A 22,841-nucleotide genomic window follows, 5' to 3' on the forward strand; every position below is an offset into this window, starting at 1 on the left:
TCTCCATAAAGCCCTCACTGACCAGTCAAGGCTCTCTAATCTCTCCATCCACATCATTGCTTTTGACAATTTTACAACAGCAGGAACACACAGTCATTGAACAGCATACTTTTTAAACACCTTCATTTTGTTTTCTATCCAATTCATAGGCGTCTGCCTTATTTTGTGACAAGGCTGAAAACACTTTGATGGTCAGATGGTCTCCTCCTAGTTTCCTCCCTTCCACAGGTCTGTCCAGTGCTAGGCAGAGAACAGTTCCTCAACATATATTTGCTGTATTGAATTATAACTGATGTTCATAACAGCTCAGACACTACAAATTAATAAAATGTTTTGGGTCATCAAATGGAGTTGAAATTATGGTCACTAGAGTTATAGTATTAGGTCTATTTCACATTCAATTTCTTTAGATTTTTGTATTTCAAGTCTTTGAACCCAATATTCTATTTATTTTTAAAATGATAATCCAGAGTGATATCAGCATCATGGCAGAGTGAGTTGTTCCCTTTGTCTCTCCCCTCTAAGTTACAACTAAAAGGACACTCATTAACCAACTGAGGATTCCCTTCACAGCACAATAGGAGGCCTGAGAGATCCACGCAGCCACACATCTGAAGGTGGGTAGACTGGATCCCTGGGAGGTGGTGGAACTAGGTGAGCAGACCCCTCCGCATCCCTGGTGACAGCAATCCATGTTGCGGGTCCTCACACAGCAGCCGGTGTGACTGTAAGAAGAGGCAGGGGCAGCCCAGCCTACACATGAATGCTTTTGGAGAGATAGCCTGCCCTGGGGGAGCACCCACCAGGCCACAGTGCCCCTGACCGTGGGAATGCTCCCCACCGAATGCCGGTGGCTCAGCCCCTGCAAAGGAGCCCCGCCTACCAAGCCAGCAGGTCAGCTGAACCGCCCGCAAGTGCAGAGTCAGCACACATGTGGAAGAAAGCGCCTCTCCCCTCCCACCTAGTACAGCAGCTCAGCCAGGCCCCTGATGAGTGCAGCAATCCCAGCCGCACAAGAGCAACCCACCAGCAGAAGACAGAGGCCCTGTGTGCGCATGCACGCATGACCCACCAAGCAGCTGTGGCCAGGCTGTGCAAATGCAGAGCAGCCCTACTGGCACAACTTCCAGCAAGGGGGGCGGGATCAGAAAACACAGCTCCTGCACCTCCTAGCAGTGGCAGGTAGAATCTACAACCTAATACTGCCACAGATGAACTGGCAAAGGATCAATTAATCAAACACCATGAAGAACTAAACTAACACTTCAGAGCAGAGGCAAAATGACAGGTCTCCAGAAATCAATCCTGAAGTCACAGAAATTTACAAATCTAAATGACAAAGAATTCAAAATAGTTGTCATAAAGAAACTCAATGAGTTACAAGAAAACTGAGACACAGTTCAATGAGCTCAGGAATAAAAATAATGAGCAGAAGGAGTACGTGACTAAAGACATTGAAGCCCTTAAAAAAATATACAGAAATTATGGATATGAAGAACACAATTAATGGGATAAAAAATAATTTGGAAGCCATAAAAAATAGAGCTGATCTTGTGGAGGAGAGAATAAGTGACCTAGAAGATAGAAATCTAGAAATGCTTCAGGTAGAGTAAGAGAAAGAACTAAGATTTAAAAAAAAATGAAGAAATTCTTTGAGAAATATCTGACTCAATTAGGAAAATCAACATAAGGATTATAGGTTTTTCAGAGGGAGAAAAGTGGGGGAAAGGAGCAGAGAGCTTGTTCAAAGAAATAATAGCTGAGAACTTTCCAAACCTAGGGAAGGAACTGGACTTACAGGTACATGAAGCCAATAGAACTCCTAATTACATCAATGCAAAAACACCTTCTTCAAGGCATATTCTATTAAAAGTGGCAAAAGTCAATGACAAAGAAAAAATATTAAGGACAGCAAGGCAGAAGAAAATAACCAACAAAAGAACCCCTACCAGGCTTTCAGTGGATTACTCAGCAGAAATCTTACAGGCTAGGAGAGAACGGAATGATATATTATGAATGTAATGGAATGATATATTCAAAATACTGAAAGACAAAAACTTTCAGCCAAGAGTACTCTATCCAGCAGAACTATCCTTCAGATACGATGGAGAAATAAAAGCTTTCCCAGATAAACAAGAGCTGAGGAAGTTCATCGCCACTAGGCCTGCCTTACAAGAAACATTGAAAGGAGCCCTCCCATCTGAAACTAAAAAGCAAAGGTTTACAAAACCTTTAGCAAGGAGATAGACAGACAGATCAGAAAATTACAGCTCTATGTCAGAATAGGTTAGTAAACACTTAATTATAGCATAAGAGATAAAGGAGCCTGTCCCTTCAATAGCTCAGCTGGTAGAGCAGAGGACTGTAGTTGACACCCTGACTAAAAGAAAAAGGGAAGGAAAGCATCAAAAATAACTATAAACACTTAAATTTAGTCACAAACTCACAACACAAAAAAAGAATAATTTGTGACACCAATAACTCAGAAGGCAAAGAAGAAAAGGATAGAACCTGCTTAGGCTAATTGAGATAAGAGGCTATGAGAAAATGGAATATCTCATCTATGAGATCTTTTATACAAACCTTGTGGTAACCACTAAACAGAAAATCAGAGCAGAGGAACAAATCATAAACAAAGAGAAAATTGAGCAAACCACCACAGAAAACCACCAAACTGAAACAGCAGTCAGAATTACAAGAGAAAAAAAACAATGGAAATATAGAACAACCAGAAAACAAGAGATAAAATGGCAGTATTGAGCCTTCATATGTCAATAATCACTCTAAATGTAAATGGATTGAATTCTCCAATCAAAAGACACAGAGTGGCTGGACAAATTAAAAAACAAGACCCAACAATATGCTGCCTCCAGGAAACTCATTTCAGCTCTAAAGACAAACATAGGCTCAGAGTGAAGGGACAGAAGATGATACCCCAAGCAAATGGCAAACAAAAGAAAGCAAGTGCTGCCACACTTAGACAAAGCAGACATCAAGATAAAAGAGACAATGAGAGACAAGGAGGGGCAGTATATAATGATAAGAGATATTCCACTAAGAGGACACAACAATTATGAATATATATGCACCTAACACAGGAGCACCAAAGTACATGAAGCAACTATTAACAGACCTAAAGGGAGAAACTGACAGCAGCACAATAATAGTAGGGGACCTCAACACTCCACTTATATCTATGGGTAGATCATCCAGACAGAAAGTCAACAAGGAAATATTTGGCCTTAAACGAAACACTAGACTAGATGGACTTAATAGATACACAGAGAATATTCCACCCAAAAACAACAGAATACACATTCTTCTCAAGTGAACACAGAACAATCTCAAAGACAGACCATGTGCTGGAAAACAAGGCAAGTCTCAATAAATTTAAGAAGACTGAAATCATATCAAACATCTTTTCCAATCACAATGCTATGAAATCAAAATCAACTGTAAGAAGAAGGCTTGGAAAGTCACAAACATGTGGAGACTAAACAACATGCTACTGAACAACCACTGGATCAACAAAGAAATAAAAGGAGAAATAAAAAAACACCTGGAGACAAATGAAAACCAAAACACAACATACCAACTCCTATGAGATGCAGCAAAAGTGGTACTAAGAGGGAAATTTATAGGAATACAGGCCTACCTCAACAAATAGGAAAAATCGCAAGTAAGTAACATTAAACTACACCTAACAGAACTAGAAAAAGAAAAACAAACAAATCACAAAGTCAGCAGAAGGAGGGAAAAAATAAAAATTAGAGCAGAAATAAATGAAATAGATATTAAAAAAGCAATAGAAAGAATCAATGAAACTAAGAGCTGATTCTTTGAGAAGATAAACAAAATTGACAAACCCTTAGCCAGACTCACTGAGGAAAACACAGAGAAGCCTCAAATAAATACAATTAGAAATAAAAGAGGAGAAATTACAACAGATACCACAGAAATACAAAGGACTATAAGAGAATACTATGAAAAACTATATGCCAACAAATTGGATGACCTAGAAGAAATGGATAAATTCTTAGACTCATACAACCTCCCCAAACTGAATCAAGAAGAAACAGAGAATCTGAATAGACCAGTCAGAAGTAAAGAGATTGAAACAGTAAATGAAAAACTTCCCAAAAAACAAAAGCCCGGGACCAGATTGGTTCTCTGGAGAAGTCTACCAAACATTCAAAGAAGATTTAATACCCATCCTTCTCAAACTATTCCAGAAAATTGAAGAAGACAGGACGCTTCCTAACTCATTCTATGAGGCCAACATTACCCTGATACCAAAAGCAGACAAGGACAACACAAAGAAGGAAAATTACAGGCCAATATCGCTGATGAACATAGATACAAAAATCCTCAACAAAATATTGGCAAATCGAATACAGCAATACATTAAAAGGATCATACACTGTGATCAAGTGAGATTTATACTAGGGATGCAGGGATGGTTCAACACCTGCAAATCAATCAATGTGACACATCACGTAACAAAATGAAGAATAAAAATCACATGATCATCTCAGTAGATGCAGAGAAAGCTTTTGACAAGATCCAACATCCATTTATGATTTAAAAAACTCTCAATAAAATGGGTATAGAAAGAAAGTACTTCAACATAATAAAGGCCATATATGACAAACCAACAGCCAACATCATACTCAACAGTGAGAACCTGACAGCCGCCCCTCTGAGAATAGGAACAAGACAAGGGTGCCCACTTTAACCATTCCTATTCAACATAGTACTGGAGGATTTGGCCAGAGCAATTAGGTAAGAAAAAGAAATAAAATGGGTCCAATTTGGAAAGGAAGAAGTGAAACTCTCACTGTTTTCAGATGACATGATTCTATGTAGAAAACCATAAAGAATCCACCAGAAAACTATTAGAAATAATCAACAACTACAGCAAAGTTGCAGGGTACAAAACCAACTTACAAAACTCAGTCGCATTTCTATACATTAATAACAAACTAACAGAAAGAGAAGTCAAGAATACAATCCCATTCACAATCACAACAAAAAGAATAAAATATCTGGGAATAAACTTAAGCAAGGAGGTAAAAGACCTATACACTGAAAACTATAAGACATTATTGAAAGAAATCGGAGAAGACATAAAGAAATGGAAAGATATTCCATGCTCATGGACTGGAAGAATAAACATAGTTAAAATGTCCCTATTACCAAAAGTGATTGACAGATTCAATGCAATCCCAATCAGAATCCTAATGACATTCTTCACAGAAACAGATCAAAGAATCCTAAGATTTATATGGAACAACAAAAGACTCCAAATAGCCAAAGCAATCCTTAAAAAAAAGAACAAAGCAGGAGGCATCACAATCCCTGGCTTCAAAATATACTACAAAGCTACAGTAATCAAAACAGCATGGTACTGGCACAAAAAGACACACAGATCAATGGAACACAAGTGAAAGCCTAGAAATAAAACCACACATCTATGGACAGCTAATCTTCGACAAATGAACCAAGAACATATAATGGAGGGGCTGGCCCAGTGGTGTAGTGGTTAAGTCTGGCGCGCTCCACTTTGGCAGGCTGGGTTCGTGGGCTCGGATCCCAGGTGTGGACCTACACCACTCGTTAGCCATGCTGTGGTGGCGACCCACATACAAAATAGAGGAAGACTGGCACAGATGTTAGCTCAGGGCTAATCTTCCTCAAGTAGAAAAAGAGGAAGATGGGCAACAGATGTTAGCTCAGGGCAAATCTTCCTCAGCAAAAAAAAAAGCACACAACGGAGAAAGGAATGTCTCTTCAATAAATGGTGTTTGGAAAACTGGACTGCCACATACAAAAGAATGAAAGTAGACCATTATCCTACACCCTATACAAAAATTAACTCAAAATGGGTTAAGGACTTGAATGTAAGACCCAAAACCATAAAACTTCTAGAAGAAAATACAGGCCGTACACTCTTTAACATTGGTCTTAGCAGCATCCTTCCAAATACCACATCTACTCAGGCAAGGGAAACAAAAGAAAAAGTAAAAATTGGGACTACATCAGACTAAAAAGCTTCTGTAAGTCAAAAGAAACCAGGAACAAAACGAAAAGACAACCCACCAACTGGGAGAAAATATTTGCAAACCATATATCCCACAAGGGGGTAATTTCCAAAATATATAAAGAACTCATACAACTCAACAACAACAAAATAACAACCCAATCAAAAAATGGACAGAGGATATGAACCTTTTTCCAAAGAAGATATACAGATGGCCAACAGAGACATGAAAAGATGTTGAACATCACTAATTATTAGAGTAATGCAAATCAAAACGACAATGAGATATCACCTTACACTGTCAGAATGTCTATAATTAATAAGACAAAAAAACAACAAATGTTGGAGAGGATGTGGAGAAAAGGGAACCCTCATTCACTGCTGGTGGGAATACAAACTGGCGCAGCCACTATGGAAACAGTATAGAGATTTCTCAAAAAATTAAAAATAGAAATACTATATGATCCAGCTATCCCACTACTGGGTATTTATCCAAAGACCATGAAATCAACAATTCAAAGAGATTTATGCACCTCTATGTTCATTGCAGCATCATTCACAATAGCCAAGACATGGAAGCAACCCAAGCACCCATCAACTGACGAATGGATAATGAAGATGTGGTATATATATACAATGGAGTACTACTCAGCCATTAAAACAGACAAAATCGTTCCATTTACAAAAACATGGATGGACTTGGAGGGTATTATGTTAAGCGAAAAAAGCCAGATAGAGAAAGACAAACACCATATGATATCACTCCTATGTGGAAGATAAACAAACAGATGGATAAAGAGAACAGGTTAGTGGTTACCAGAGGGGAAGAGGGTGCAGGAGCAGGTGAAAGGGGTAAAGGGGCACATATGTATGGTGACGAATGAAAACTAGACTATTGGTGGTGAGCACAACGCAGTCTACACAGAAACTGATATTTACTAATGTAGACCTGAAAGTACACAATATTATAAATAAATGTGACCTCAATAAAATTAAAAAATAAAATGACAACCCATTTATGGCACAGGTGGTAGAAATGTTTTTCAGGCTTCTTCCAAAAGGCTCATTGAACCAAAGTGAGCCTCTTATTCTGGGAGATTTGGGTACATAGATAATGAAAATAAAGTTCTGAAAACTGCCTGGGAGTTAAAAACCCACTCTAAAAAGGGTCAATAGAACAAAATGGCCAGCCACCCTCTCTCCACTTCCCAAACATATTCCTAAATTTCTAAACCATAATCAGAAAGAGCCCATGATAGACTTTACCTCCTGAGACAGTAAATGACAACAGCACCATTGCCATGGAAACTAAAGGAAAATCTCAACTCTTACCTCACTCAGACCTTCTCTTTCACAGAATGTCTGAGAAAAAAACACACAGGTCATCGTTTCTTCCTTCTTTGTAAAAAGAATAAAGTCTTTTCCAATCCTCATGGATCCACTGTATTAAAAATCAAGAACGTGATGGTTTACATCTCAAATACTGAAAAGAAGGAACAGGAGGGCAAGATACTGTGTCCTGTAACAGGTTGTTCTTTTCATAGAAACAACTCCACTGCTTTGCTGACCCATCACCAAAAAAGGTACAAGTGTGATTTTTTTCCTCAAAATAGAGTAGATGGATTTGAATTAATCCAGCCCCACACTCTTGCCTGAGACATGACTGTTGGAGATAAGGTGCTGTCTGGGGCTCAAGAAAGAACAATCATTTGCCCCTGGCAGGTGCCACACAGGTGGACACAGACAGCCTTGTGTCCTTGCCTTTCAGTGAGGCATACTAATAAAATAAGCTGTGGACACACCTAACACCTACGCTCAAAGATGCTTTGAGAAACAACAGAACACAGAGATGCAATGAAGCTCTAATGTACATCAGTTTCTATATCATCTATTTGAGAATTAAATTTAAAAAGGTTGTAAAGATCCAAGTCAGTTATGGGAATGGAGACTCCAAAACAAGGTAGCACTCCCAATTCTTTTTTAAGTTTTACAAGCTTGGACCATTCTGTATAAGATTGCCTTTAACAATATATTGTTTCCAATATCAATAACGTATGCCTTCAAGGAAAAAAAAATTTCTCACCTTTTAAGACCATTGCCATATTGCCCAATGAACTTCAGGGTCGATAACCGTTTCTTGGATGTTCCAAAGTAAATAATATCTGAAGATTCCTCTGCAATCGACAGAGATGTTTAAAGTGGTTAGGAATTATGAGTCGTTGACAGTGGCTGGAGGTCCAGTTGTCAAGATGTCACAACATATCTCAGGATATTAGGACAAATCCATACCTCTTGGGTCAGCTCAGAAACAAGGATTCTTGTCAGGCTGCATAATCTCTGACCCGGATCTTAATGGCATTATATTGAAGGAGGTCAGAAAGACCAAACCATGTGACTTTGGCTAAATAAGAGTTTAAACTCTGAGTTTTAATTTCCTTGTCTCTAAAAGGGAACTACTGATACTTATATCACAGAGTTGCTGATGAAGATAAATGAAATAAATGAGATGATGCATTTGTGAAACCCTGAACACAATACATGGCGCTTGATAAATGCTAATAAATTAGTGTTAAATATATGTATATATGTACCACTAGTGATTTTCCATGGATTTGGCCCTTATCCAGTCCCATGTGAGACTGAGAAGACAAGAATGGCTTCTGGTCTGATACTACCCAGGAAAGGAGGGCTACTTGTTTCAGACTTTCAGAGTTATTCTCCTCATCTCTCCAGGGCATTCTGGAATTCTAGAGAAGAATCCTCTGGACTTCAGAAAATACATAGCTTCAGAAACAGGAATGCTCCCAAGGAAACAGGAAAAGATAGAAATGGGTCTCCCAATTGGCCTACCTGAATACATACTCTAGAATTTCCCTGAGGACCCTGTATCAATCTGGGGGCAGACATTCAGTTGCACCTGGTATGGGGTATATAAAGGCTACCAGACACTCTGCACGTCACAAGCTAACTGGACCTTTTATCACATGTTCCTATAAGGGATTGGGAATTAGGTGAGGATATCCATAATGACAGCATTAGCTACCATTTATTGACTGTTTAGTATGTGCTAGACACTATATTATATACTGCATTGACTATTAAATATTCATAACAAACCTAAAAGGAAGATACTATCATGACACACATGTTACAGATGAGGAAACTTAAGTTTAAGGAGTTTATGTAACTTGCCTAAGGTCACACAGCTGATGAACGCTACCACCAGGATTACAACCCAGAGTTGTTAAAAACCAAATCCCATGGTTTTCATCACACACCACATAGACTCCCACATACGGTGGCCAAAGTACTGGGTACAGAGACAGAACACTGAATAGGGCAGACACGACCCCTGCGCTCAACAACTCTATGTCATGGTGGGAGAAACAGATTGAAAGAAGTAGACAAACAAGATCCTTTCTGAGAGTGTTAAGTGAAGGAAACAAAACCAGGGTAATGTGATAGAGAACTGGAGTATGGCCTGCAGACAGAATGACCAGGAAAGGCCTCTTTCATAAGGTGACATCTGAGATGAGATTCAAATGATAAAGGGCCAGCAGGTGTGGATGGAGTGCTATAAGCAAGGAAGTGAGCAGTAGGAGCAAAGGTCAGAGGTGGACAGAGGCCAAATAAGTGAAGAAATTGGAAGCATTACTGGGGAGTATGAATTTTATTCTAAAGTAATGGAAAACCACTAAGAGTTCTAAGCAGGAGAATGATACATGATTTATATTAAAAGAAAAACAATCCACTCAGGATTTCTGTGTGGGAAATGGACTGTAATGGGACAAGATTGGAGGTGAAAAATTTGGAAATTTCTGTAGTCACCTTCCATGAGTCAAGACTGATCTAGCTCAGTTTGGACAACAGATAGATTCTATTTTCAGTCATTGGATAAACTCTTCCTTCTAAGTTAGTATTAATTTCCAATCAATATCAATAAAGAATTGCTCTCTCAACACAAGTGGGCTTTTTAAAAACGCTACTCTATATGTCAACTGAACTGTGAATTCCTTCTGGAGATCTGAATATTTGTCACTTTGTGTTTTGATCATTTTTTTTGTGGATTCATATAAAGAAGTCGCTTCTTTTTCTAAAGAACTGCCTTAGAATATATCACATATTCCGTTATTTATTTTAACAATTCAGGAAAATAAACTTAACATTCAGCCTAGAAGTAAAAAATGAAACTGTTTTTTCAACATGGTTTTCTCACAAACTCTGTTCTTTCTCTTATTTAGTTAAACACTAAGGAACCAACAATACTTTTAATCAAAATGACGTGGAAAAATCAAAATGATCCAAAGTCAGAACAAGAACTGAGTAGGATATTTGAACATTTTCTACACTTGCTAATAAATATTCTTTGACTATTCAGACCAATGGGGAACTTTAGAGATTCAGAAGAAGCTAATTGCTTTACTTTGTATTCTTAGCTTCCATCAGCACCCGTGAGCATTTCTTCCCTCTGGTGTGGAACTGACCAGAACAGCTCCATATTACTTGAACTCCCTCACCGTTCTTTAAACCTAGTGCTCACAAACCCTGGCTTGTGGGATATAGCAAGTGCTATAAGAATTCAGAGATAAGCTATTCCAAAGAACTCAAAGCCCTTATCAGAGGGAATAACATTTCAATTCCACAGCAAACAGGTTTTGTGCACCTACTATGTGCTGGCTTTTTGCCAGCCTTGATAATACAAAGGTAAGCCATGCAATGTATTGTAGATGGAATCATTCCGAGGGGAACATTCAATTGAAGCAACCAAACATTTGAACATGCAGAGAAAAAACACAAACTGCTAAGAACAAGGAGAGGTGACCTCTACCTCAAGGTTAAGCAGAAAACTAAAAATAGCTTAAAGGCAGTGGAAATTGCATCCTGACTCTTGCAAACAATACCTGAAGGGGGGACTGAAAACCATCTGAGTCCATCCAGTTACTGTTTGTTTCCCATTCGTTCCCAGATGTTTTTTCTTACAAGTAATCGGTACCTTCTGCCTTTCATTTTTCTGGCAATATTTATTTACATTCACTTTTTGTCTTGGTTTAGATGATCACAATGAATTTACTCTGTCAGCAGGAATATTTAAATCTAAAAAGTTCAACAATATGTGAAGTCTGGGGTTTATTTCCCTAATAGCTCCATACCTGTTTTTGCATAGATAGCCCAATTTACTTTTATTTATTTTATGGGTTTTCAGACTGTTTCCTCTAACAGCCAGTTAGGCATCTAGATAATTAACTTACCAGGACTCATACCACATCCATCATCCAGGAAGCACAACATGAATCCACCCTGCAGTTTTTCATTATCCACTGTAAGAGAAAGCAGTTATTACTAATAAATATTGGGCTTAATTTGTTTGTCAGAGAATCATGCTGCTCACATAATTATTTGTCCTCCTCAAACGCAGCCACTGAGTGACAGAGTTATGGCACAACGATGGAGCTCAGAAAGGCGTCTTGGCTATAGTTTCACAAGGAACTGCAGGGGGGAAACCATCATGCAACAAAAAGGCTTTAAACTACATAAAACATCTACACATCAATAAATTACACATACAGCATGACATGCCCTGTTCTGGAATCGGACTGGTCCTTTAAACTTCAGGCATTTTCTCCAGAGGGAGGGAATAGGTGGATGGTGATGGGACCCCAGGATCCCTTTATCAGACTGATCAACTTTTATGCCCTTCCACCAAAGCACTAATTCTAAAGTCAATCCAGGCCATTCTGATTAAACCCATCAGGCTCTCTTCTAAGTGGTTAATTCCCATAAGAGCCGTTTGTGTGTGCTTCTTAGTGGCAGCAAATATTTGCCTCTTGAAAACGCATTTGATTTTTGAAAATGGCTAAGTTATTTGGAATCCATTTCGATGATTAAGAGAGATCATTAAGTTACATAACATAATCTCTTGTTAAAAAAGTTTTTAAGGTGTAACGAAAACTAATGAGACTAATTTTAATGCACAGTTTGTAACCTAGCTCTGAAAGTAATTTCAACATTTGGATGTATGAGTTCTAGCTCATCTCTCTCTCTCTCTTTTTTTTTTTGATAATAGCTTTATTGAGAAATAGCTTACATATAAAAAAAACCTGCATGTTTAAAGTGTGCAATTTGATAAATTTTGACATTTGTATATACCCACGCAACCATCACCACAATCAAGGTAGTGAACACAGCCATAGCCCCAGATATTTCCTCCTGTCCCTCAGGTGTGTCTCCCTTCTGCCCCTTCCTTGCCTCATCACCCCCACCCTGTCCCCAGGCAGCCACTGATTTGCTAATTCTGTCCCCATAGATTCATTTCTAGCAATTTGTTAAGTCAACTCTGTTCGATGGTCACCTCTAATCCACATTTTAAAAATTAAATAATGTTCTAGATAATCTATAAATAAATATCCAAAAAGCATATCTAAGTCCTCTGGGTTCATAATTTTATAGTATGTGCCCACTTCAAATCCCTCTCCTCTCTCTAACTCACCTCCTGTTTATAATCCCTCTGGATCTCCCCTACCATCTCATTTTCCCAGTTCTTTTCTCTACGTGGTCCTCTGGTCTGCTCACCTCAACTTCTGTGTCAGAATATTCCTCCCCCTCTAGGTATCTGCTCTGTTCAGCCCTCCCTCTGACTGAGGCTAACATTTCTCCACTGTTCAACAAGGGGAACCCAACTCTTGTTGAGTTCTTAGCACAATGCAGTAGTTCTCAACCTTGGCTGCACATTTGAATCATCGGGAGATATTCTGAATTAACTGGTCTTGGATGGGGTTCAGGAATAAAAGCTCCCCCCAATTATCTTAATGTTTATCAGGATTGGGAACCACCTGATCTAAGCCTTAGGCAGCTCTGCATAGCTGCAACAACTGATTTTGCAGCTCTTAGTATATAGTTCTCATGTAAGGAGCTTGCACAAAGAAGGGCTTTTCTTCAGCGAATAGGTGGAAAATACTCAAAATTCCCAAGAGACATACAGTGCTTACTTTTGTCTATAAATCTCAATGAGGGATTGCAGACCATCATAGCCTGAAACTTTAATATTCTCTTACTATCCACCCTGAAGATTGGCCTTATTTCAATTCCTTAAAACTATGGATTTCAGGTAGATTTCTATTATCTGTTAAGTACGCATGTCCAAAACAAACCACAGCACCTTCTCCCTCATCAGACTTACTCCTCCCGGTGTTTCCTGTTCAATAAATGGCATCACTCTACCATTAGGCTTCCGCTGCCCAAGTCAAAATCTCAGACCATCAAGTTCCCCATCTCCTCACCCCACATACAGACATGTCTTCTCAATCCCACCTCCTTAATGTCTTTCAAATTTGACACTTCTCCATCTCCATGACACTGCTTTAGTTCAGGAACCATCATCTCTCTTCTGGATTACAGCAACAGCTCCCTAAGTCCTCGCTCCCACTAAAATCAGAGAGCACAGACTGTTTGCAACCAGCTGTGCATTTTGCTACTCTCCAGCTTACAACACTTGCACGGCTTCCCACTGCCCACAGGATGAAACCCAAGCCAGTTGACAAATCTTGTTTGCCTTTCACGACCTGTCTCTTCTACTCTGTGATGGTTAATTTTGTGTGTCAACTTGACTAAGGTATGGTGCCCAGCTGTGTGGTTAAACATTAGTCCAGATGCTGCTATGAAAGTATTTGTGGATATAATTAACATTTACAATCAGTTGACTTTAAGTGAAGCAGATAACTTCCATAATGTGAGTGGGCCTCATCCAATCAGTTGAAGGCCTTAAAGGCAGAGACTGAGGTTTCCCAAAGACGAAGCAATTTTCTGCCTCAAAACTGTAACATAGAAACCCTACTTGAGTTTCCAGGCTGCTGGCCTTCCCTGAAGATTTAGAACTCAAGACTACAACATCAACTCTCACCAAGATTGGAAGGTAATTCAGGGGCCTCAGTAAATAATTTGAAAACTAGCCCAAGGCTTAGATTAATTACGCAACCCCATACCAATTCTCCTTATTGGTGTATAAGCGCTGGCTCTGGTTTATATATTTGTATTTTTTTTAAGAAAAATCAGTTTGGTAAGTTGATAGCCATATTGTGGTTTGGTGCAATAAAAACATTCTATAAGATAAATAGGTAATTTAAAACCAAAAACCATAAGTTCAGTTTTTCACAAAACACATATAACCTACATAAATAAAGAAGTGTCACCTTCAACTCAAATTGCAAAGATTCTTTTTTATTTTTTGTGACAATGCCAAGTGCTAGAGAAAGTGGGGTGAAAGGATCACTGTCGTGCCCTGCTGGTGTTCTGCTACAAACCCAAAAGAACATAACATGTGAATTCTGATTACATTTGTTATACTTTGTGATTCCAGATAATTCTTCTCAACCCTTCAACTCTTCATGAATAATATACGTATGTGCTGTGAATGAAAGGCAGCTTAAATCTTTTCTCCCTTCTCCATTTCTAGGAACACTGCCCTAGTTCAAATTCTCATGAAATCTTGCCTAAGTCATTTCCATAGCTCCACTTCCTTGTTATTCCGTCTTCCACACTTCTACAGATCATCTACAGACCGTCCTGCACACTATTGCTGGAGTATCTTTCTTTAAAAAAAGAAAAGAGCACATTTCTAATTTGCCAGATGACATTGCTCAAGTCTTCAACGGTCCTCTGCCTAGAGAAAGAACCTCAGCATGGTATTGAAGGTGCTCATCCACTTGGCTCTAACAGTTAGCACTAGTCAGCCGTGCCCAGTCATTGTCCCCTGAATGCTTTTTCTCCAAGTATCTACATGGCTAGCTCCCTAGAGTCATTCAAGTCTTTGCAAGAATATCACCTATTTAGAGAAACTCCCTGATAACCCATGAAAATACTTTCTTCCCATCACTCTGTTCTCTTATCCCACTTTTTTTTTCCTTTTAGCATTTATCATTGCATGGTATATTACTTATTTGTTCATTTCTTTTCTGTCTCTCTCTCCCTATTAGAATGCATGTTTCAGGGGAGCACAGACTTAGTCAAACATAACTGGTCTGAATTTTGCTCAATGCTCTATCTCTAGCACCTAGAATAATTGCTGGGCTCATTCATAATAGACACTCATGAATGAATCTCTGAACTACTCTGCCTCCAGTCTTTTTCTCATAATATTTCTTTCTATACTACTTGACAAAAACCACATCCGTATTTCAAGCCCTGGCTCTTTAATATGAGGAAGGCATTCTTTCTCCATGTTCCCTCTATACTTTGAGTCTCTCCTAGGCAAGAGACACTTATTCTACTTTACTCTATATAATTGGATATATAAGGAGATCACATTTTCTCCACTCCTAGTGTTTCCTTCTACGTGGAATGGAGCCCAGTTAGCATTGGTAAAGAGGCCCTTCTCAGTTCCCTGACTCACTTTTCCCTGCTGCAGGGGGCTCACTCATCTGACTGGTAATTTCGGGAAGAATAACCTGGGACTGCTGGGTTCAGATCGCTCCCGTTCCCTCTTGGGAGTGAGCTGCCTGCAGGGAGCATGAGTTCCTTCCCTCTCCCCAGGGCTGCCCAGTTTCTCGTGGAAGCCTGACTCCACAGGTGGCTCAGTGACACTCTCTCACTGAGCTCCATTCCACGACCCAGCATTTATCAGCAATAAAGACTCTCTTGTTTTATTTCTCAAACTCTTGGGAACCTGGAGAGTACAAAGGTGAAAAGCGTGTCATTTATTGTTTTTCCTCAGATATCTCAAGACGTCCATGTCTCTCTCCCTCATGAACCAGAAGCACCCCCCAGCACAGGATCTTACACATTTACAAAACTGAATTGAACTGAGTTGCTTTATAAACACAGACATGGATTTACATCAGGGACCATATCCTCTCTCTGGCGACCAACAGCCAATACTTACAAGAGAGCTGACAGAATCGGGGTTGGGGATCAGTTTTAACACCGCAGGTGTTTCTCTAGGTGGTGTTAACTACAGGACTGGATCACAGAACCTAACTTCACTTGCATCGTATTCTAATGAAATGAACTAATAAATGCAATAAATAATTGGTGACTAAAAATGAAGTCAATGAAGAAAACGTATTTGGTTTGAATTTCACAGCCCTCAAACATTCATCCTGCACACTCACTTACACATTTTAAAACTGCGATAAGTTGAGAATGATGCATACTTAATTATGAATAACCATTAAGTTAATATGCTTTTTAAAATAAAACGGTTTTCTCATGGTAGACAAATCACTCTGACGCTTTCACAAAACCCTGGAAGAGCTAATTTTGTAAATGGGTCCTCTGACGAGTGAACAATGTCACTCTCAGAGTGTACTTTTCTCAACCTGGCTCCCACAGGGACACTGTACTCACAAAGCATTTAGATTACATTAAAAATCTATAGAATGTGGTTTGATTTCATCAAACAAAATAAAAGCAAAGTAACTACAGGCTTTCTTATTAGAAGAAAAAAAAAAGAAGAAAGCAAATCTGCTCACCTGAAAACACATCAAGTCTTGCAGCCCCTGCATCTCTGGAAACAATACAAAAATATCATTGCTTCAATATTAAATTACGCTTTAAAAAAATTACATCAATCTGAATAGCTTATGTGAGGTACAACCTATTGTCAGATAGCAAACAATAGAGAAATCCATTTAAATGGCTTCAAAAACAATTACTAAAATGTTTCACTCTGCATTTATACATAAGACCTATGATCACTCACAATTTGAGAATATTACAAAGCCTGAAACTTAGAAATTTAAAAGAAGAGGTGGAATTTAATGGCAGTTCGCAAAAAGCTCAACAAAATGGATATGAATAGTAAAATAAAAACTGGTTGGAAAATAATCCAGAGGTCATAGAAAGATTTTCATGATATAGTTCAAACAAAAATGAAAAGAAAAAGCAAATTACTAAGTAATATGTACTGCATGATCACATTTTTAAGAACATATATGGTATACACGTGCATATCTGTAAGGAAAGAAATCAAAATGTTTCTCTAGGTCAAAGGTTGGCAAACTATGGCCCATGGGCCAAATGTGGCCCACCAACTGTTTTTCTAAATAAAGTTTTATTGGAACATGATCATGCCCATTCATTTACATATTGTCTATGGCTGCCTTCAGAATACAACGGCAGAGTTGAGTAGTTTCAACAGAGAACACATGGCCCGCAAAGGTGAAAATATTTCCTATCCGGTCTTTTATAGAGAAGTAGCTGACCCCCACTCTATGTGATGAGATTACTGATTACTTTTCTTTTTTTCTTATTTTCTCAGTTTTCTACAATTCACAAATGTTATTTCTATATTTTTAAAAATTATTTTTCAAGTAAAAATTGAAAAAGGAAAGGAGAAAGAGCCAGAAGATCCTGTGTTCAATACCAGGGGTGTGAGAGGAAGGAGGAAGACAGTGAAGAATGAGATCTTAGCTGACACAGAAGAGGGTATGTTGAGGGCAAGAGTGTAAAAGAAAGCTCAGAATAATAACAACCGGTGGTACTCTGATGGGGAAATCTGAGTCTCCCTCAAAACTTCCATCAGTCCCAAGCCAAAACTACCCCAAATAAATCTGAGAAGGTACGCTGAACTTGTTCTACAAGCCTAGTTTCAAATTTAGTCCCTTAGCTCCTTCCTCCAGCCAAGTGCTACTTCTAAGCTCCTCCTGTGTAGCAATTCTGGGGTTACCACTGCCACTTCTTGAGCATTTTCTGGGTGTCAAGTAAGCAGTGAATGAAGTATTTTTGAACCTTCTCTTCTAATCTTTACTATAATCTCATGACATGTAGGTATCATTATCTCCACTATATAATTACTATATATTATACAAAGTATTATGTACACAATAGGTGTTCAATAAATGCCACTGTACTGAAATGGAAGTTTTCAAAGAAACAGTTTCTTCATACAGAATCTCCATGGGATAGGGCACAGAACAACCATTCACCTTTACAGGATATTAAGACATTTTAGAATAAGCTTTGTACTCCGGCCCAGGTACTTTCTCTCACAACAGCTGCTGCATTAGGAAGAGGCCTCCAACCAGCCCCTCCTATACTGTAACATTTTTCCTCCTTGCTCTGTCGCACTCTTTTAACATCTTCTAGTTCTGACTTTGACAACTACAGGAAACTATCAAGATCTTGAACACAGCGATATAAAACAACTTCTTAGAATAACACAAGGACTTTACAAAGACCTTCTTCATGAGACTAACTGAGCATCTTGAGTAAGTCCATTAAACAGCTTCATTTGATGTCAAACACTAGCATCTAAGCAGTGGCGGCAAACTCAAGTCCACTGAAGACAGAACTGAGGAGTTCAGGTGGGCAGTGGGGAACAGTGGGATAGCAAGGCTGAAGGCACAGGCTGGTCCCAAGAGGGCACCTGCTTCTCACCTCCAGCACCTGATCCCATGGAGCAACGTGGCCTCGAACTGCTACTTCCAATCTTTAAAAAAAAAGTAGAAGATCCAGATATTTATGTGGCACCTCCTGTTTCTTAAACCTTACAAACGATTCCTTCTTTTCTTCCTTTTCTTTATGAACACTGGGCAAACTTTCACCATGAGTCAAACAAACACGAGACAGGCTGGACGTGGCCAGGGAGCTGCCAGCTCACCAACGCTGCCCTAAGAACTGCGTTACTGATCACACTGCTCTCACGCCCTGAGTCTGGAGACAGTCTTCGCCAATCACCCACTCACCTTCCACTACATGAACTGTTCCCATTGTTTTATTTCTTCTACATTCTGATTTTATCTGCCCTCCTTTGTTGTATGAAAGAGTGAAATAACTTCGGAGGAGAAAAGACAGTTGGCAAAATAGGCACCTGTGTTCTTACAGAGTTACAGATGTCAGGTTGCTGAGAAGGGACATTCAGCAGGAGGAAGGACGAATGGATACACGAGGAGCCCTGCTTCAGAGCTCTGAGCAGAAGCAAATAGAAGCAACCCTGACCTCCTGTAGAGACTAACCATGACCATCCACGTGTCCTGGCCCCAGCCCTGTCAGCTCCTTCTAAGTTGAGTTCATGGCTCTCCTGACCAACCAACTTTATTCTTTTACTCCTTTTCCCTCCCTTTCTGTGATAACTGTGATTCCATCAGCTCTGCAGAGAGAGAGTTTCCTATAAGGAGGAGCCAGTGACTTGTCATTTAGTGCTGGGCGCTGCTCTGCAGGAAGTTCTGGGGCTAGTGAACTGACCTGACCCTGTGGTCACACTCAGTCATCTCCCTTCTAAGGCCAAAAATGGGGGAAAATGAGGAACGCTGAAATACAGTCATCAATCAGTGCCAGAGGATTTAGGTCTCCCTACTGACGATCACATACGAACAATCATGTACTACTTCCTGGGTGGACTTTGCTTTCTGCAGGAAAAGTAGGTAAAATCTTCTGTTATAGGGAAATACGAATATAAAAGAAATCAAATGCCATATTCAACCAGCTGAAAAAGTGACTCCCACACAAGCCGCCACAAATACACAATTGAGTGGGTTTTAAATTGTTCAAGAAGTTTCCTTAAACATCAGTAACCTTGTCCGAGACAGTAAAATGGCATGGGCGAGTTCTGTAGCCCAACAGCCCGAATTTGAGTTCTAGCACTGCCAAATATCAATTTTATGACCTTAATAAGTCATCTCACCTCTCCATGCATCAGTTTCCACATCTGTAGAAATGGGATAATAACTCCCACCTCAAAGTGTTGTTGTAAAGATGAATGAGTTAATACCTGTATATAAAATGCTTAGAACAGGGTCTGATACACAGTAAGAAATCAACAACAGTTAGCTATATTCTCCCTAACTATGCAACTGGATTCGGCGCAGACTTCAAGAAATGCCCAAACCCAAATCTAAAGTCTCAAAACACAGTATATAAATTGATATATAACTCAAAAAAACATCCAAATGAATAACTGCTATTCCACGGTTACTAAGACAAAATCAGACATCCAATTTACCTGCAGTTCAATTTGGTCATAAATATAAACTAAATAAAGATGAATAATTCTTCCTCTCACGTGTTCTTTTTCCTATAACACCTTGATTGTATAGAAAATCAAGTCACGAAACATTCCAGGTGGGAAAAAAATGACATTATCTTTTCATCTTTAAATATAGCTAGGCTTGCTTTATGACACAAAGTTCCCACGATAATCTCTGTTCCCAGCCAAGCCTTACCTCGCATTGTCCAGCAGTTCAGCCAGAGCCCCAAAAAGGAAGCTGTGAGTGGTGCTGAAGAAGAAACAGAGGGAAAACCAAAAGTTAAACCAACTCTGTACTCAGTGTAAAAGGTTCAAGTCACTTGGCAAACAAATGTTCTCTAGTTCTAGACAGATAATCAATTAAGAGTTATTCTAGAAACAACTTTCTCGGCACGGTCAAGGTTCTAAAGTGGATGTGTTCCACTACAAAGCCAGGGCTAGAACGTGATTGCCAAAATATCCCGTCTACTCCTAACAAAACAAAGACTTCAGGGACCTTACTGTAGTTAGAGCAAATTTTGATGTTTTTAAATTGCTTTATAAGCATTCATTCAACTTTTTTCAGAGAATTTTTCATTAAAATTGCATTACTTAAGGCCAAACTATTTCTGAAAAATACTGATCAAAACCCCGGTCCACTAAAAGGCCATCAGGCGCCATCTGCAGGCACAGGATGGCAGGGGACCCCTGTTTGCTCCACTAATCTTGTTTTTTCTGTGGAATCTTTTCACCTCACAGATAACCTCACAGATTACCTGCGGTCACTCTCTCCTGTACCCCCCAGTGCTGGGTTCCAGGCAACAGAACACACCAGAAACCATCACTATTTACACGCTAAAGGCTGACCGTTCTTCTGTGGGTGAAAGCAGGCTGCCTTCAGTGTCCTACACTTGCTTTTCATTTCCTGATGTGGATATTTCAATCAGCAACTTTATCACAGCATTGAGGGCAGATTCAGTATGTAAGTCTCTTTTTATATTTAGTAACCATGTAGCAGAAGCAAGAGAGACCCATTGATCAAAAAATGTCTGCTCGTTTGTACAAGAGGAAAGATCATGTGCTGTATCTCAGAGACTCCAGACACCTCAGGCCACAGGATTATATGTTAGCTTAAAACTCACAATTTTAAAAAATAATACATAAATCCATTCCTTATGGAATTTTAATCTCCTAAATACTATTGTAACAAAAAAATGTTCTTCACTCAAAAGAAAGCCAGTATATAAAAATCTAAAATAGGGCAAAAGAGAAGGAGACATGCTTTACAAAAGCACCACTTTAAACCACAAGCCTTTCCAGTGAATTTAAAACACAGGATTCAATATACAAAAATTCAATATATAAACAATCCTTCAGGAAAGCAATTGCAATCATTCTGACATACACAGAAAAGGCCATATACGTCTCTGTACTATATCTTTTGAGAGATTTTTACTGACTGCCTGTCATGGGCCAGTGTAGACAGACGTGGTCTTTACCCTCTTGGGGCTCAAGGCAGTGGGGCATATGGAAAATACACAAGTAAACAAACACATAGAGATGACATGACAGGCTGTGATTAGGTGCTATGAGGAAGGATGATGGGGAACAGTAGCCGCTGAGGAGGGGCATGGCGGTCAGGGAGAGCCTCTCCTCGTGGAAGACATTTACACTGAGCTCTGAAGGATGAGGCGATCTCAGTCCCTTGCAGAGCCAGTGTGGAAACTGTCCGGCAAGAGCAGGAGGGGCAAAGACCTTGGAGCAGAAAAGAGCCAAGGAGGCCAGGCTGCTCTGGCCGTGGTAAAATGGGGAGATCAGGTTGAGATGTGGCGACTCCACAGTTAGGAGTCCGTACGTGGTCTACATGCAACTGGAAACCACTGTCATGTTTCAGGAAGAGTGACATATCTGGTTTACTTTTTAAAAAGCTCACTCTGGCAGCTTTCAGGAAAATGGGCCATAGCGGAGCAAGAACAGGAAGCAGAGAACGCAGTTTAGAGGCTGTGTGGAAGAGTCCAGAAGGGCGATGGCAGCAGTTTGGACTAAAGTCATTGGCAGTAGAGATGAAGAGAAATGGATGAATCTGAGACATAGCAAGAGACAGCATGAAGAGGAGTTCATGACGGATTGGATGTGGGGGTGAAGCAAGGGAGAAATAAAAAATCACTCCTGTGTTTACCGAGGGCACTCGCAAACAAAAATCTAGCTGAGGGAGCTGAGAAGATGCCAATTAGTATCTGATTTTGTTGCTGTTGCTTCATGTGGCTGCCACTTTTGTTACTAAGTTACCAGACCACCAACTGATAATGGGGTGCAGGCAGGGGGGACCTCAAGGTTGTTTGGAGGAGGAGGAAGCTGGGGTGCAACAGTTGCAGAAACTATAAAAAATTGAGGCTGAGGAAGTTTCCTGACATAAAATTCACAGTCCTTCTAGCACTCCGCTTATAATTTTTATTAAACTCACTCAAAATGGCTGTTTCTTCATTTGTCTTCCACCTCAGTTAACTTTTACCTACTTGTCCCAACCTCTCCAGCTTGAAATCTTTCTCCATGATAGAGAAAAACTATCTGCTGCATATCGCCTGTTTTACCTTGTTTTCTGTAAAACTTACAGTTTGTCCCACACAGCAAGGCTGGCCTTCCCCGGCTTTCTTTACACTTCCGTTTCTGTGGTTTCAAATCTGGGTGCATCCCTTATATCAATTGGTACTTTTAGCAAATTCAAATTACTAAAAGATTCCAAAAAACCCACATACCACTGTGCATTATCTAGAACTCACTGCTATGCTTTGCTGTGTTGGACATGACAGATGGAACAGAAAACCTCTGTCACCTGCCTCTGCAGTCTGAGTATTTGAAATAACT

General features: G+C 39.6%; 1 protein-coding gene across 1 annotated transcript in view; it reads right to left on the reverse strand.

Moving 5' to 3' along the window:
* The window catches only part of MORC1 (MORC family CW-type zinc finger 1), a 162,797-nt gene that overhangs the window by 135,305 nt on the left and 4,651 nt on the right, over positions 1-22,841 (reverse strand). The window contains exons 3-7 of the mRNA XM_058556516.1: positions 20,194-20,247; positions 16,504-16,538; positions 11,290-11,358; positions 8,124-8,214; positions 7,373-7,481 (exon numbers count right to left, since the gene is read on the reverse strand). Coding sequence (XP_058412499.1) covers positions 7,373-7,481; positions 8,124-8,214; positions 11,290-11,358; positions 16,504-16,538; positions 20,194-20,247 — 358 coding nt within the window. The remainder of the gene's footprint in view (positions 1-7,372; positions 7,482-8,123; positions 8,215-11,289; positions 11,359-16,503; positions 16,539-20,193; positions 20,248-22,841) is intronic.

Source organism: Diceros bicornis, chromosome 15 (genome assembly GCF_020826845.1).
Source record: "Diceros bicornis minor isolate mBicDic1 chromosome 15, mDicBic1.mat.cur, whole genome shotgun sequence".
Classification (NCBI taxonomy): domain Eukaryota; kingdom Metazoa; phylum Chordata; class Mammalia; order Perissodactyla; family Rhinocerotidae; genus Diceros; species Diceros bicornis.